Source organism: Hyperolius riggenbachi, chromosome 4 (assembly GCF_040937935.1).
Source record: "Hyperolius riggenbachi isolate aHypRig1 chromosome 4, aHypRig1.pri, whole genome shotgun sequence".
In the NCBI taxonomy this organism is placed as follows: Eukaryota; Metazoa; Chordata; class Amphibia; order Anura; family Hyperoliidae; genus Hyperolius; species Hyperolius riggenbachi.
Window position 1 is genome coordinate 293341180 of NC_090649.1, and position 18260 is coordinate 293359439.

Here is an 18260-nt window from a genome sequence, read left to right on the forward strand (position 1 = left end):
TAAAATCGCTAGCGATTTGCAATTCAGCAATCACCTCTAGTGGAAAAGGGCCCTAACTGTTCTCCATTGCAGGCCACAGCAATGTTGAGCTATGTGCACCACTCTGCACTGCTGCCTGTATAAACACTAAGGGCCAATGTACACTACATGCAGTGCTGTCAGTTATGGGGTACTGCACAATGTGCGATCTGCATGGTAACCTGAAAGTCCCTGCCATGCATCAGAAAAGCATGCATAAAATTGTGTTCATGCACACCTTAACAATGTGAAAGGGCCCTAAGCGTAACTTGATGTACGTGCCTTGGAGAATACTCATGCTGCCTAAGTTAAAAAAAAAAAAAATGTAAACATTTTTCAAAATGCAAATTCAGATATTTACAATTATGTATTTTGTAGTTTAAATGTGAGGTACTTTGAAACATTTCCTGGCTTGGCTGGATATCCTGATGGATTTGGAATGTAAATGCACCATGTCATGGTTTTGTCTTCTGGTTTTTCCCTGTAGGGTGAGACAGCAATAAAGCAAGATTCATGCACTTTCAGTATATCAAGTCCAAATATCATTGTGTGCAGATGGGTTGCAATTGGGCATAAACATTACATACATCAATTTTTTTCACTGTTTGTTTGCAGTCAGTTTGTGACTTTTTTTCTATAGTTTAAGTGGTCATTTCTGTGCTTATAGAATTTTCTGTAATGCCCTCTAAACTGAGAAGGATATGGATTTTTCCTTTTAAAATACCAGTTGCCTGACTCTCCTGCTGATCCTGTGTCTCTCTAATAATTTTAGCCACAGCCGCTGAACAAGCATACAGATCAGGTGCTCTGACTGAAGTCAGACTGGATTAGCTGCATGCTTGTTTCAGGTCTGTGATTCAACCACTACTGCAGTGAAAGAGATCAGCAGGGCTGCCAGGCAACTGGTATGTTTTAAAAGGAAACATCCATATCCCTCTCAGTTTAGGTTCCCTTTAACTTTAAATGCCCATTAGATTTGTAAACGAATGCTAATTTATTAAGTTTTTTTCACTCATAAAAAGTGTACTCAAAAGCTGTGTTAGGCTATGAGTAAAAGCAATAGGAGCAATAGGAATACCAAATTTGTAAATAAATATACTATATATTTCCAATTGTTATTTGAAGGAAACTTGTACTGCAAGGATGTAGATTCCGCATTGGCCTCCATTCTAGTATCTACAGTGGGATGTGAAAGTTTGGGCAACCTTGTTAAACCGTCATGATTTTCCTGTATAAATCGTTGGTTGTTACGATAAAAAGTGTCAGTTAAATATATCATATAGGAAACACACACAGTTATATTTCAGAAGTGACATTAAGTTTATTGGATTTACAGAAAGTGTGCAATAATTGTTTAAACAAAATTAGGCAGGTGCATAGATTTGGGCACCACAAAAAAAGAAATGAAATCAATATTTATTACGGTATATCCTCCTTTTGCAGAAATTACAGCCTCCAAACGCTTCCTGTAGGTTCCAATGAGAGTCTGGATTCTGGTTGAAGGTATTTTGGACCATTCCTCTTTACAGCTTACAAAACATCTCTAGTTCATTCAGGTTTGATGGCTTCCGAGCATGGACAGCTTTCTTTAACTCACACTACAGATTTTCAATTATATTCAGGTCTGGGGACTAAGCTGGCCATTCCAGAACATTGTACTTGCTCCTCTGCATGAATGCCTTAGTGGATTTTGAGGGGGAAGGTGTATTTGATTATGTAGAAACTTATGGAAAGTATATTTATAGGCATCCCCTATAAAAACAAAATCCAGTAAAAATTTGGAGTTTTATTTAAACGATCACACATCCTGAATCGGAATTCCACTAAAACAGGAATAAGAACTGAATAGCGACTCCACTAAAACTGCAAAATGCATACACATTGACCTTACCGCCAGGTAAGAGCAGGTCTTAAACTGATTGCTAAATTATGTGCTAACATGCCCCCTATTTTTTATTAGAATTCCTTTCTTTGGTAAAATACCACACATTCTATGCCCTACTTTACCGCATGCGGTAAATTATGACTAAAATCTACCAGAATAGCAAACTGATTTAACTGCATGCGGTAAAATACCACTTACGTGGTAAATTGTACCAGAATTGAGGCCACTGTGATTCTTTTTTTGCCAGTGAGTGACGCCATGCGTTTTGTTGCTAGTTTTATCTAGATTGTTTGGCAAGGCAGAATTCCGCAGACACTGGGCAGGATAATTATAAATATTGTCTATTACTTGATTCGGATTTTCTACCCTTACCTGGGTCGTATCAGATCATAGTAAGGGTTTCTGAGTAGTGTGTGTGATCATTTGGTGATGTGATGGTAGTTCTGTCCCACCTCCGCAAATGACGTTTTATTTAAAAAATAAAAATTCAGAACAGCCTGGGAGTTTTAAAAACATTAAGGAAGAGGCAGACTTCCTACGATGTTCCCTCTCATCACCTTCCCATTCCCTCCTCTTCCCCACCCCATGTATTCCCCTTAAAGAATACGAGTTCAATATCTGTATTAGTTTTACTTACCTGGAGCTTCACAAAACATTTCTGGGCAAACGCAGAAGCCGCCAATCCGGCCGGGTCGCTCAGCATTATGTAGGGGATGGCAGAGGATTGAACCACAGCGGAGCTGTAGCGAGGGTCACACAGACTTCTAGCGGCTGGGAGAAGTCACAAGTTGTTTATCCTTTAAGACAGGGGTGTCCAAACTTTTTAGGCCAAGGGCCATAATGCCATTTTTTAATGGGTGCTAGGGGACCGAACTAGTGAAATGAAACGTAATTTTTGCTGATTGCCATTAAAATAACCTGTATACTGTGTATTTAGCACAATGGCAGCTTCTAATCAGTGGCTGTTACTGCTGCTGGCATAGTGGTGGCTGCTAATCAGTGGCTGTTACTGCAGCTGGCATAGTGGGGACTGCTAATCAGTGGCTGTTACTGCTGCTGGCATAGTGGTGGCTGCTAATTAGTGGCTGTTACTGCTGCTGGCATAGTGGTGGCTGTTACTGGTGCTGACATAGTGGTGGCTGCTAATCAGTGGCTGTTACTGCTGCTGGCATAGTGGTGGCTGTTACTGGTGCTGACATAGTGGTGGCTGCTAATCAGTGGCTGTTACTGCTGCTGGCATAGTGGTGGCTGTTACTGGTGCTGACATAGTGGTGGCTGTTACTGGTGCTGACATAGTGGTGGCTGCTAATCAGTGGCTGTTACTGCTGCTGGCATAGTGGTGGCTGCTAATCAGTGGCTGTTACTGCAGCTGGCATAGTGGGGACTGCTAATCAGTGGCTGTTACTGCTGCTGGCATAGTGGTGGCTGTTACTGGTGCTGACATAGTGGTGGCTGTTACTGGTGCTGACATAGTGGTGGCTGCTAATCAGTGGCTGTTACTGCTGCTGGCATAGTGGTGGCTGTTACTGGTGCTGACATAGTGGTGGCTGCTAATCAGTGGCTGTTACTGCTGCTGGCATAGTGGTGGCTGTTACTGGTGCTGACATAGTGGTGGCTGTTACTGGTGCTGACATAGTGGTGGCTGCTAATCAGTGGCTGTTACTGCTGCTGGCATAGTGGTGGCTGTTACTGGTGCTGACATAGTGGTGGCTGTTACTGGTGCTGACATAGTGGTGGCTGTTACTGGTGCTGACATAGTGGTGGCTGCTAATCAGTGGCTGTTACTGCTGCTGGCATAGTGGTGGCTGTTACTGGTGCTGACATAGTGGTGGCTGTTACTGGTGCTGACATAGTGGTGGCTGCTAATCAGTGGCTGTTACTGCTGCTGGCATAGTGGTGGCTGTTACTGGTGCTGGCATAGTGGTGGCTGTTACTGGTGCTGACATAGTGGTGGCTGTTACTGGTGCTGACATAGTGGTGGCTGTTACTGGTGCTGACATAGTGGTGGCTGCTAATCAGTGGCTGTTACTGCTGCTGGCATAGTGGTGGCTGTTACTGGTGCTGACATAGTGGTGGCTGTTACTGGTGCTGACATAGTGGTGGCTGCTAATCAGTGGCTGTTACTGCTGCTGGCATAGTGGTGGCTGTTACTGGTGCTGACATAGTGGTGGCTGTTACTGGTGCTGACATAGTGGTGGCTGCTAATCAGTGGCTGTTACTGCTGCTGGCATAGTGGTGGCTGTTACTGGTGCTGACATAGTGGTGGCTGTTACTGGTGCTGACATAGTGGTGGCTGCTAATCAGTGGCTGTTACTGCTGCTGGTATAGTGGTGGCTGCTAATCACATGCCAGGTTATCGGCTGAGGTGGTTAGCCAACTTTAATCTAGCGTGTGTATGGTGCTTTAGAGGCAGAGGACAGCCAAGGAATCTGCATTGCTTAAAATGAAAATAAATGTCAGCCTCTATATATGTCTCACTTCAGGTGTGCTTTAATTACGTTGGTGTAGTGGATTGTTGCACTGGAGTGTATGTGATGTTTAGAGCAATTAGGGTTGCAACGGTATGAAATTCCACGGTATGACCGTCAAAAAAAATACCACGGTATTACGGTATACAGTATTAAACCATTATTTGGACCCCGGCACCACCCCTCCACCACCTCAGTAGTAGTTGCCTGCACCATAGGTAGCCAGGGATAGGTGTAGCCAGAATTAGGTGGCCGAAGCGTAGGTAGCCAGGCATAGGTTTAGCCAGGATTGATGCCTGCAGTAGAGAGAGCCAGGGATAGGTCTAGCCAGGATAGGTGCCTGCAGCATAGATAGCCAGGGATAGGTGTAGCCAGGATTGGTGCCCGCAGTATAGGTAGCCAGGGATAGGTTTAGCCAGGATTGATGCCTGCAGTATAGAGAGCCAAGGATAGGTTTAGCCAGGATTGTTTCCAGCAGTATAGAAAGCCAGGGATAGGTTTAGCCCAGGATAGGTGCCTGCAGCATAGGTAGCCAGGGATAGGCATAGCCAGCCAGGATTGGTGCCTGCAACATAAGTAGCCAGGGATAGGTGTAGCCAGGATTGGTGCCTGCAGCATAGGTAGCGAGGGATAGGTGTAGCCAGGATTGATACCTGCAGTATAGAGAGCCAGGGATAGTTTTAGCCAGGATAGCTGCCTGCAGTATAGAGAGCCAGGGGGTACAAAACAAATACTCACTTGCTGGCAGCCAGGGTTGCCAACCCAATTTCGTATTTTTCCTGGACAAAATGGTCAAAAAATCTGGACACCCCAAGGTTTGGACGGACAGGGGGTGGAGCCAGGGGGCGGAGTCAGTAGCGGGCTTTTTTGGAAACTTCTTGTGGGTTACAGGAGGAGAGAAACATACAGTACCTGAAGCAGGCGATTACTGGCTCATGTGAAACAGTCCTACTGAGCTGACACACAATGCTGTCCTGCAGAAGCCCACCACACACAATGCTGCCCTGCAGTGGTCGGCCACACACAATGCTGCCCTGCAGAGGTCTGCCACACACCGTGCTGCCCTGCAGAGGTCTGCCACACACCGTGCTGCCCTGCAGAGGTCTGCCACACACCGTGCTGCCCTGCAGAGGTCTGCCACACACCGTGCTGCCCTGCAGAGGTCTGCCACACACCGTGCTGCCCTGCAGAGGTCTGCTTCTTATACACACATAATGATATCCTCCTGGGTGCCTGATGAAGGACATTCTCTGAGTTAAGCCACATTTTTCATCTGCAGGTTGCCGTTCTGCACATTTAGCATGGTTGTGATTGTAGAAGGGGGGGGGGGGGGGGACTACACTGAACAGAGGATCACATAGGCACTTAAATCCCAGCCTTTACAGCATAAAGAGGGTAAAACTAGCTGCTTGCCACATCTAGCTGGGGTGGGGGGAGACAGGCACAGCAGGAAGGGAGATGATGTGACTGCCCAGTCTGTTTACATTCAGTTCCAGCAGAGGAGACATTTATTAAACAGAATAAAAAACAAAATTGTCATTTGCAGCTGCTACCTCACAAATATTTATTACCTTCAGTTTCAGTAGTCCTTCCTGTGCTCTGACTGACAACTACCCCTGTGGTATAAACTGACTGTCACTACAGTGACAGTCTTGGTGGACGTGACGGCGGGCTGCTTGGCACTAACAGTCAGGTGGTGGAGGTGGTTAGTAATAGTGGCAGGTCCCAGGTGGGTCTCTAGTGGCAAAGAGAGGCTCTGACTCTCCTCACTCAGTCATGTCCTGTCGGAGGAGCGGAGGACCCGTCACACCACCAGACTCACTCACCCTCGGAATGCTGCTGCTGCGTGGCTGACTGGCTCTCTCTCTGGCGGCGGGCAGATGCTGGATTCTGGACGGCGGCGGGGGCTGGTGACAGGTCATTTCCCTCACTGGTTGCTGGGCTGGGATCTCTGGCGGCGCTTCTCCTCTCCATCGTGTCCTGCTCATGACTGGCTGGCCGGGCTGCATGACGTAGCTGCCTCTCTCTCTCTTATTGGGTAGAGAGAGGCGCCAGCTCCAAAAATGCAATATGTGATTGGATGGAAGGAGGGAGGCTGAGGGAGGGGGGAACAGAGAGGGAGAACGAAGCGCATGGCGCATGCGCACAGAAGATCAATTAAATGTAAGTGTATTTGGACGGACAAGTGCCTCAGAAATACGGGCAATACGGACAGCGTTTTTTTAAGAGCATTTTGACGGACTGTCCGTATAAATACGGACGCTTGGCAACCCAGCAGCCGGTCCTCCTGCACGATGTACTAGCTTTGTTCTACTTCCTGTTCTTGCATCATCTCCTTGTAATAGCACCCAGGGGGCGCTGTTTCAGGGAAATAGGACAAAAACAGGAAGTACAATGAAGCTAGTACATCGTGCAGGACGACCCGGCTGCCGGCAAGTGAGTATTTGCTTTTCTTCGCAGCTGTTCGTTCGGTCGCCGCTACGTCGCATCCCCGCTGCTACATAGCTCTGCCCCCCCGGTAGCCCTGCCCCGAAAACCGGTAAAACGAGATTGTGCATGGTATAATTACCATGCACAATCAAATACCGGTATACCGGGGCAACCCTAAGAGCAATATATGTACACCATTTGACGAATACATGTAAATGCTGTAAAGCTTCCTTGTTTTGTGCCCCTGCCAGGAGGTTTCATTGAAGTAATTAATGATTAGTTTCATTAAACCCACCTGTCTACACAAGCTTGGCTGTCACTACTATGTTCAAAGAGATTAAAAGCTTGTAATAGCTTGTTTTCAAAGCAGTCTCTTGTTACCTGGAGTACCTCTTGAATGTCCAGCATGTAACGAAAGCTGTGCTAATTAATATTTCATGAGACTTGTAGAATTCTGTTGAACTTCCCTTGACACCTCAGCTAAATGTGGTGGTTCTGGTCATCTTAAAATATTTTCTTTTTGGTGGTATTTCAGAATAATTCAGTTTGTGTTTATGGTAAGTTTATTATTTTAAGCCAGCAGTTATTCACACAGCAATTTAAAATTTCTATTTTACAGGATTATGTATTGGCACTGTTATACTGATGTTTTCATTATATGCAGGCATGTGCAAATATTTTTTTTTTCTAAGCAGCCCTTCGAATGAGTGAGGTCTTCCTAATATACCAGTCATATGGGCCAAAGTGATCCTTCTCAATGATGTGCAGCAAGCCATGCTTTTACTGGACGTATTTAGTCTCAGTAAGCATACTCCTATGTACTGTATGCTTCGCATCACTCGTAACACGCAGTACCATTGCAATTCTACGTTTCAGAATGCACAATGCAGTGTGTATAGTGGTAGCTTTATATAGCACCATTTTGAAGGCTTAACAAAATCCCAAGACTCCTGATAGCCAGGGCTTCTTAAAGCTTATAGTTTGTCTGACTTTTGAGTTCTGTTGTAATGGTCATCAGTACACCTGGCTCCTAAATATCCTATTGGATAGATTGTCTCCTGAATTCACCTCCTGTTAGCTGCTACTCATGCATCAGCTTGGCGATTGTTAGTGGCACTTCATTCTCCCCGACCCCCATGGAGTCACATCGGAGCGTAGCCACAGCCATGCTCAGGTGCGACATGCCGCCGTGTCAGTGCCCATTTGCTTAAGGGCCCGTTTCCACTATCGCGAATTCGCATGCGTTGTCCACATGCAGATTCGCATAGCCAATACAAGTGGATGGCCCTGTTTCCACTTGTCAGTAATCCTGAGCGTTTTTCTGTGCGGGAGAAATCTGCACGGAAGAGCCCTCAGAATTCGCACACCGCTATGCGAATCGCCGCTAATGTATTTAATAGGGAAATCGCATGCGGTTTTGGCATGCGTATTTTACCGCGATTTCGCATAGGAACTAATGTTAAATCACACAGGCAGTGACATGGTTAAAATCGCATCAATACTAACTATACGAAATCACATGCAAAATGGTTGTAAAATACGCATGCGGAATCGCACCCGCATGCGATTTCGTCAGCGGCGATTCCGCACCGCACAAGTGAAAACGGGCCCTTACAAGCACTGCTATTTGGCTGCATTTTAATTGCACCCTAAGGATGCTTGTGGGCGGCAGATAGGAAGGTGAACTGCCCGACAACCACGCAGTTCAGCCACGTGTCTGAAAAAGACCTCAATTTGATCATTCTTCATGCATTTTTGGCATTCTGACCAGGGCTGTGGAGTCGGAGTCGTGGAGTCAGGCAATTTTGGGTGCCTGGAGTCGGAGTCGGGAAAAAATGCACCGACTCCGACTCCTAATGAATTTGTAACTGTAATTAAAATAGAAAATATGATGAAATGTTCTATTTCTCAGATAATAGTCATTAAAAATAATGTATATATACAGTAATAGCTGTGTTTAGTCCACAAAAATGAAATAAACTAATCAAAATTAGTTACTTGTGCTGCTTCAATAAAGCAGTCACCGTATTTTTAAGGTCAGATATACATATCTGATTGTGACTGTATATATGATGTGTACACAGGAATCTCATATATACTAAATAACATCTATGCTGTAAGAATAAAGCCTGATGTGTGGCTGTGTCACTAATAGAGATGGTCAACGAAATGGAAATAATTCTGCATTGATGCTGATTTATGCAAATGTATGCACTCCCTTTGCTGATGAAATCAAATAATTTGATATGTTGTTAAAATTTGGTTTAGTGACTGCAAATTAAAGGGTACCTGAGATGGATGAAAAGTAAAGTTTTATACATACCTGGGGCTTCCTCCAGCCCCCTTCAGGCTAATCAGTCCCTCGCTGTCCTCCACCACCCGGATCTTCTGCTAAGAGTCCTGGTAATTCAGCCAGTCAGCACTGTCCGGCCGCATGCCGCTCCCACAGCCAGGAACATTCTGCACCTGCGCAATAGTGCTGCACAGGTGTAGTATGCTCCTGGCGGTGGAGTGTGTGCATGCGCACTACGCCCGGCTGGCTCAAGTACCTGGACTCATAGCAGAAGATCCAGGTGGTGGAGGAGGACAACGAGGGACTGATTATCCTGAAGGCGGCTGGAGGAAGCCCCAGGTATGTATAAAACTTTAATTTCATCAGTCTCAGGTTTACTTTGTTACACAGTAGTACTATACTCTACATATGCACTCCCCACATAGCTACAGGGAATCCACTGAGAATGCTGTGCACATTGAACACAGAGGTGTTGTCTGTTTACAATCTCCTCATTCCCCTGCAGAGTACCTGCACATCATTCTTACATGTACCCACAGTTATATTGCCTAGGGCCTGATAGATGTTCTTTGTTCCGGTTTGTACCTTTTACAAGTACTCTTACCAAGGACTAGTTTTAGTCTAAAGGGAATAAATATAGTAGTCTACATAACCTTCTCACTTCAGTTGTCTTGTAAAATTCCTAAGCGTTGGCAGTTAAGAGACGAATTTCACGTTACATACTTTTAATCAACAAAATTGTAATATGCAAATTAGAGGAGTCGGAGTCGGTGGAATCCTAAACTGAGGAGTCGGTGGATTTTTGGACCGACTCCACAGCCCTGATTCTGACCATTATTTTCAGTGCTACAGTACAGGCAGATACAACCATGACTGGATAACGCGTGGATAGTACAAATCCATATATGCCTAAAAAAGTGCATTTGTAGCAGAACTTGCATAGCCATGGCAAAGAAAAGTGGGCCATACCCTTATAATCCTGCAAGGTAGAAGTAGAGACAGAAATGCAAGAGAAAGCATCAAGTAATCTGTAGGTGGAGATGTAATGAGTGCCTTGTCAGAATGTTTAGAAGATGAGGTGTATTGAAATAGTGCAATTACATCTGATTATATGCAGCTCTGAAGAGGTGAGTTTTAAGATTACACTGGAGCATTTCAAGGGTTGGAGCATGACACATGTTGTGTAGGTAGACTCTAAAAGAAGTGGAGAATAATAATCCTAACTTAATTCTAACATTTGTGTAGCACTTTTCTCCTGTTGGATTTAAAGCATTTGAGAGCTGCAGCCACTAAGGGTGCTTTTAAGAGGCCACCCTGTAGTATTAGGGAGTCTTACCCAAGGACTCCTTACTGAATAGGTACTGGCCATAACCAGAATTTTGAACCCTGGGGAATGTAGCTGAAGTCTTGGATGCATGTGTGCGAGGAGATGACTATAGTGAAAGATGGGCAGAAATTGTGTGCAGAGTGGAGGTTTGTTTGCATGGTTTAGACATCTGGAAATCAGTGTGGAAACCTGTGAAAAGAACTGTAGAGAGGTTTGTGGGTAAAATATAGACTTTCAACGTGGTTTCGCTCTTAAGGTCTCATTCACACTATATGTATTGCTGTGCGAATTTTGGCAATGCAAGAACATCAGAGGTGCATAGACTGCACTGTCTGACGTTCTAACGCATTGTGATAATGTACTGCTGCATGCATTTTTGGCAAAACACAGCTCTGACTCATTCACTGTAGTAAATAGGATCAGCAGTGCAACAGAAGGCAATGCAGATGGGGTGCGATTGCATATGTTGTGTTCTGAATGCATGGCTATCTACTTTTCATAATGTGAACAAGGCCTTAAGGTGGCCATGGCATACATTAGCCGACCAACCAACCAATCGACCATCCAATTCGATTATTATAATTGAATTGGATGAAAATTGGTGCTGCCACGTGCATGCCCGACCGACAAAGCATCCGATTTTGGGACAGAAAGTGGCCGCACGGTCAATCTCGCAGGCTGGAAGATGTCGGACCAAAGTTGGTTGGTCGGGTGTGCGGCGGTACGGCGCCTAATTTGCGAACGAGCAATGAGACGATGAACCAGCCCCTCCCCCGGCAATGTATAAATATATGTAGTGTGTGTGCATTTATACATTTACTGTCTGTTGTCAGCTTCCACGCGGTTTCCGTCCATGTCGCCGAGTTCCGCATACATGCCGGCAGCGCATAGCGTCTGACGCTATGCACCACTAGCGTGTATGCGGCTGCTACCCGGCGAGAGGGATGGACACCGCTGCTACAGGACAGGTAATGTATAAATGCACACACACACTACATACATTTGATTACATTTTACACATTCGGTTAGAGATAAATTTGTCTCTTGGTCGAATCTGCCCATAATCTTCTAATGTATGGCCACTTTTAGATTGGCAAAGAAAGCAGCTTCTGATGAGACAGAGGTGTTCCCCTCAGAAGGATGATAAAATATGAGCAACACAAAGCAAGCTCCCCCACCCGATTAGCGTAGAAGTTGTTTTCTCATGTAGTCAGTACTTTTAGCCATAATTTTTCTCTTGTATAATGCATTGAATAATTTCATCCTTTTAACTGAATCAGACTTTGTTTGTGTGCTAATCTGTCTGGTGTTAATCCATTTTTTGTGCATTTGTATGTGATGTAATTAACAGTGACTAAGCTTTTAAACCTTTGCTGCTCCGTGTCGGGTTGTGCAGAGGACGATACTCCAGGTCGGAGTCGTCAGGCACATCCAGTAAGTCAACATAAAATCAGCTAATCTGTTTAAAGCAAGAGATCAGCAGGTCACAAGTTACCCACTCCAGTTCTTACTAGACATGCAGAATAACATGCTTGTTTAAAGTAAACCTGTTGTTACTGTCAACAAGCTTAAGTGACACGCTTAATGCATTATAGGCACCTTGTATCCACTTTATGTATGTTTAGCATTCTTAGCAAAGTCATAGGTACTTCATTACACAATGTGAAACACAACTGGCCTTCAGATCTTTATATTGATGCTGTCTTGGTTTTGGTATTCATCTGCAGCAGGTTATGAACTTGCGGCCCAGTGAGAACAGAATGTACCAGCAGCAGACTTTTCATGGCATTTAATGAAATGACAAACCTAATTTTATTACAACTAGAACAGACAGTTGTAAAATATAATTTGTTCGGTTATATTTGTAAATCACCTTGGTATCTGACTACTTAGGTGGCCACAGAGCAGTAGCAGCAGCTGAGAGGGCTGAAGTGAGTCTGGAGGCTAAGGGCTCTTTCACATTAGACAACGCGTGCAGGAGCCGTTCTCCTGCACGCGTTGAATGGCCTGCGTCGTGTTGTTGGGATACTGCGGTGCGTCGCAATCAGCTGCGGTAGCTATTCACCCGACGGGAAAACGTCGGCTCCCGGCAGTTCAACGCTCCTGAGTGCATTGAACCGCAATGCACCGAAACACAACGTTGGGTGTGAAAGGTAAAATGAAAGTCTATGGACTTTCATTTTACCTTGCTAAATGCAAAGTATTGAATTTGCGTTAAAACGCAGGAAAAGGGCTCTAATGTGAAAGAGCCCTAACAATTATTCACCATACAGGCATTGTGCTGTTTCTATCTCCACACTCCAACTGTAAGGAGAGGGATATGGAGGCTGCCATATTTATTTCCTTATAAACAGTTCATTGGCTATCAGGCTGATTCTCTGCCTATAATAGTTTCATCCATAGACCGTGAACAAGCATGCAGCAGATCAGGTGTTTCTGACATTACTGTCAGATCTGACGATTAGCTGCATGCTTGTTTCTGGTGTGTTATTCAGACACTACTGAAACCAAATAGACCAGCAGAACTGGCAGGCAACTGGTATTGTTAAAAAAGGAAATAAACATGATATGCTCCATATTCTTCTCACTTCAGTTGACCATTAAATGTTTTCCTAGATCTCTTCCAGCTCCCAGCATAGATTGTATTTGTCAGTGTAAACACTCCTTGATGAACTGATGTAAATAGACCTGGTCAGGCTCCACACACTGGTCATGATCTGCAATAGGGACTGCTACTGCTATACGTTGCAAGTTTCTCAGAGATTCAGTCTGCATCTTTCCCTATGTAGCCTGAACAATGCAGATGTTACCATCCTAGCAGGAGGCCAAGCCATAGAACCTTCTACTTACTCACCCAAGTCCTTGTTAGTATTTTCAGCTGCAGAAGCCTCATTTTCCACAAAGGGTGGCAACACTTGAGCACTCTAATAAGATATATAATGAATACATTTTTTTACATGTGACGCAATGACAATGAAGAGCAATCTTCTTTCCTTTTTTCTTACTGAACCCTATAGGGTAAACCCCATATAAGCACTTGGGTACACATTGTTTCAGTTTATTTTGTATCCTTTAGAACCAGCAGCAACTTTCCATAAATCTCATACTACAATTCAACAGTCAATTAACCCTTTGCAGACTAGCGCACAAATGCTCATTCAATCATAATAAAGAACCCCTATCCTTACAGCTAATTAAAAATCTGAAGTTTTATGTGACAAAACAATGCATTATTTTGCTTAGTCACATACACCCGGCAGAGGTTCCTCTGTCAGCATGTGGCCTAACTCTAACCATATAACCTGCATAATGCAGCATGCAAGCAAACAAGTACATCAACCGATTATGTTGGAACTGATTACTAACTCGAGCGCAGTTCATTTTGGTTGGGGGGGGGGGGGGGGGATTATAAGAGGAAGCATGAAATAATTATTATCCCAAGAGTAAGCACATAGTGTGAAATGCGTTGGTCTTGTTGCTCTTAAATTGTATGCACTTTTATGACAACACATTTTCAAGTAAGCAGAAGTGCTGCTGTGTATGGATTATGGTCTTCTACTGTAGTGTGGGCGGGCAGCCCCTTATCCTCACACCTGCTTTGGTTTGTACAAGCTTCGGGAAAGTTGTCTAGTGGAGCAGCTCTCCTTCTTCCTTTCTATGGGGGAGCCCATCTAATAGCAAGTCTTTAAGCACAAGCAATACAAAAACGGGCCTTAAAATGGTTATTTTCTTATGTTTAGCTTTACCACATTGGAGCAGACACGCTTGTCAAAAACCGACACAACAGCACAGCAATTTTCTGAGCATGCTTATAACTAAAGCTAAAAGACTCTGAGAAAAGGCATTTCATGACAATATTGGTGCACATACAGAAGAAAATCTGGGTTGCCCCAACAATCCCGTTCTCTAACTAAAACACAAGCAATTGGTTACACACATTTGCAAATGCACATTAAAGGCAACCTGAAGTGCAAGGAATACAGAGGCTGCCATCTTCAATCCCTTATGACAATGCTAGTTGCCTGGCTATCATGCTGAGCTTTTGGCTTTAGTTCTTTTTGAGTCACACACCTGCAGCAAGCATGCAGCCAGTGGAGTCAGTGCAGAGTAAAGCATCTGATCTTCATGCTCATTCAGGGCCAGTGACTTGTATTCAGGTCAGAGCATCAGCACAGAAGTCGGGCAACTGGCATAGTTTATTAGAAAATGAAGATGGCAGCCTCTGTGTCTTATTGCTTCCGTTGTGCCCATGCCTATAAGAAGCAAGACATATTACAATAGAGGTATATACGAGAAATACACCAGGGGGCTGCTATTCACCTCCACTTTGGAGACAAGCCCTGCTGCACAGCCATTTACACAGTCCATACCAATGACCTAGAAACACACAGCTGTTTACTTGTATCTAAAGGGTACATACGAAATAAGCATAAATAAAAAGTCAAGGGTAAAGGGTTTTTTTTTTGTCTTTTTGTTGTTTTTTTTTTCTTGACAGGAACAGAAAACTAATTTATCATCTCACCACAATGCTCCACTTGATATTAGATCAGATCTTGCCATGGTTAAGTTCTGGCAGATTTGATCAAAGCAACCAAATCTAATCAGTCAAGTGGCTGGATAGTGTACCTATTCAGTAAGGGGTCCTTGGCCAAGACATCCTAATACTGCAGGGTGACCTCTTGAGCGCTTCCTTAGTAGCTGCAGCTCTTGAGCGCTTTGAGTCCAACAGGAGAAAAGTGCTCTACAGATGCTCGGATTATTATTATGGCCTCCTTATTAGTGCGTCAGAAGCAAACACTGCTTTGCAGTTACAGCACATTCCAGTTCAGTGTTCTCTCCAGAATTTTTTTCCTAGCTGGGTGGCATGAAAAAGTAGCCGGGTGGGGCATGACTGAATGCTAGGCTGGTTCAACTCCGCTTACAGCATAGGCGGCCGATGAGGAGGCAAGCCAATGTCAGCTGGGTGTTCACCAGACTTAGCCGGGTGAGCCTGGTAAGAACACTGACGTTGACTTCAACAAACGTGTTTTAAAATCAACATCATCAAATATTACGGCCCGCGTGCAATTAACATTTTCCAGGGCTGTGGAGTTGGAGTCGGGGCAATTTTGGGCACCCGGAGTTGGAGTCGGAGTAGTTGATTTCATAAACTGAGGAGTCGGGACGGATGATTTTTGTACAAAATCCACAGCCCTGTTAAGTATTAGACTAAGGAGTCAGAGTCGAGGAGTCGGAGTCTGATCCATTTAGGGTACCCGGAGTCGGAGTCGTGGTTTCATAAACTGAGGAGATTTTTGTACCGACTCCACAGCCCTGACATTTTCTCCTGTGTTTTCTACAAAGAGATAATTTTTCATCTCTGTAAAATAACTTTTCAGCACTACACATTTAAAAAGTGCCAAAAAGTAGGTGAAAAGGTATTGTCAAAAGTAGAGCATGTTCTTGCTTGCTGGAGGTTGAAAGGGAATTTTATTTACAAGGTGTGAGCTTATCCCGTAGGACAGTGATCTGCAAACTTGGCTCTCCAGCTGCTAAGGAACTAAAAGTCCCACAATGCATTTGCCTTTTGAATCATGACTCTGGCTGTCAGACTCCCACAATGCATTGTGGCACTTGTAGTTCCTTAACAGCTGGAGAGCCAAGTTTGCAGGTCACTGCCCTAGGAGGAAGCTCAGGAGAAAAAAAAAAGTTAAAGCAGACCCAAACCAAACATTTTTTTAATTCAAAATATTTAGTTGCACCACTCTGACACATACAAAGATAAATAAACTCTCCTTCAAGCCTATGAGCATTTCAGTGACTGCTTTTCACCCTTCTCTTTGTATAACTAGACTTATACAGGTGGCAGCCATTAGCAATTCCTCCTTTGCTGGACACCACCTACTCCACCAGCTTCCTGGATTATGTCCTGGCAATATGAAAGGAAGGGAGGGGTTCCTCCAATAAATGAAAAAAAAAAATTATTTGTCATCATGCAGCTGAAAAAAGGCTGCTATTTATTATAATTTAGAAAATAGATTTTATTTCTGAAATCTTGTATTTTTAATTTGGGTCCACATTAATTGCATATGGGCCTCTGTGTCAGAGAAACACAATGCAAACCAAGAGTAATCATTCCATCTGCTTAAAAACAGATTTATCATGGTCAAACCACCTTTTACACTAGCCCTACAAAACTTGAAGCTGGAAAGGTGATTTCTGGTCGCAATTGGTTATTACCTTAAGAAGCAAAACATGCTAATACAGAAAATGAATATAATAAATGTGCCTTTCTCACCCCCTTTGTTTTGGTTATATTTACAGGTACAGCTTGGACAAGTGGAGATAAAATGCCCAATAACTGAGTGCAATAAACACCTGGATGAATCCACAGTCTTGTACAGCCTGCCACATGATGATATCATCAAATACAAATACTTCCTGGAACTTAGTCGCATGGACTCCAGCACCAAGCCATGCCCGCAGTGCAAGCACTTTACCACCTTCAACAGGAAGAGTCACATTCCAACTTCAACCAAATCCGAGAACAGGTTCAAAGTGAGCATGTGTAGCCAATGACAGATTACTGATGCTAAAAGTAGGGCAAGGATTATTGCGGCATTAACTGCTATTTAATTTAACAGGAAGTGTCCTGGGGAAAAAAAAAGTTAATTACTGGCTAACTGGTTGAGAACACATTAAATGCCATCTGTGCACATATGATTTAAGCATATTTCCTAAAAATAAATAAAGATGAATTTATTCAAGCTTGAGACAGATGTATGAAAATATAAAGCTAGTATGTCACAATCAGATGATGCTTGCTTGAAATGGTGGGAAATCGTGTTTTCAAGTTCATGATTAAGTATTGTTACATCATCTCTGATTAACTTTTTCTTTTCTCTAAAGTCTTTTAACCACAATCGTTTTCAAGATGAATGATTTTGAATTCTGTTTTCAGTAGAACAAAACTAAACACATTCCCTTCAGATTATGAGCGGATTACATTCATTTTTTGCATACCAGTCCATTGACTAACTGTAGCATGTTGAATGTTCTAAATATGTAGAGCAGCTACGTAACTCAGCAAGTTAACACAATTGAGTTAGATAACCGCGTACAGTTGCTTACCCAGCTCATTTTTATTTTATTATACTTGAAGCTTCACATTTGCTTTATTTAAAAGTGAACCCGAGGTGAAAATAAACTGATAAACAATATTTATCCTCCTACTCCTAAAAATGACTTTTTTTAAGTATCCCAGGGTTTTCTTTTATATTTAAACATTTACAAAGTAGGTTGAATGTTTCACGGTCTCTAATCATTGACAGCCTATTAAGTTTCCCAGAGTTAGAAAAAGGTCAATAGTTTGTGTATTTTATCTCTCCCCGCCCTCAGAAGTTGTATTCTCTCAGGAAAACTGTTATGGCTGTAATTTGCTTATCAGTGATGATACTATATTCCCGACAAGGTACCGACAATACAAAAGCTGTCACTTCCATGCCTAGAATTTAACTCTTTCAGGCAGCAAAATAAAACAAGTAAAACAGCCTGGTTATTAATGTTTTGCACTGTACATACACATGTTTATCTCATCATGTCACATATCGCCTCAGGTACACTTTAAGGATGCCATTCACTATAGCTAAGGGTCCAATTTATGGTCATAGTTGTAAAGAGCTCCATGATGTTTCATTGAAATGAACGTTAAACAATGAAAAACATATACCATTTTAAAGCTTCTTGGTACCTTTAGGCAGGGCACACACTTGTCGGGTGTTTTTTTTTTTTTTTCAGTCTTCATTCTGCAGTGTGTGTGTGTGTGTGTGTGTGTGTGTGTGTGTGTGTGTGTGTGTGTGT

General features: G+C 43.5%; 1 protein-coding gene across 1 annotated transcript in view; it reads left to right on the forward strand.

Annotated features, from left to right (window-relative positions):
- Positions 1–18260, forward strand: part of RNF217 (ring finger protein 217) — a 121306-nt gene that overhangs the window by 82537 nt on the left and 20509 nt on the right. The window contains exon 2 of the mRNA XM_068231455.1: positions 16725–16958. Within this exon, the coding sequence (XP_068087556.1) occupies positions 16725–16958 (234 nt within the window). The remainder of the gene's footprint in view (positions 1–16724; positions 16959–18260) is intronic.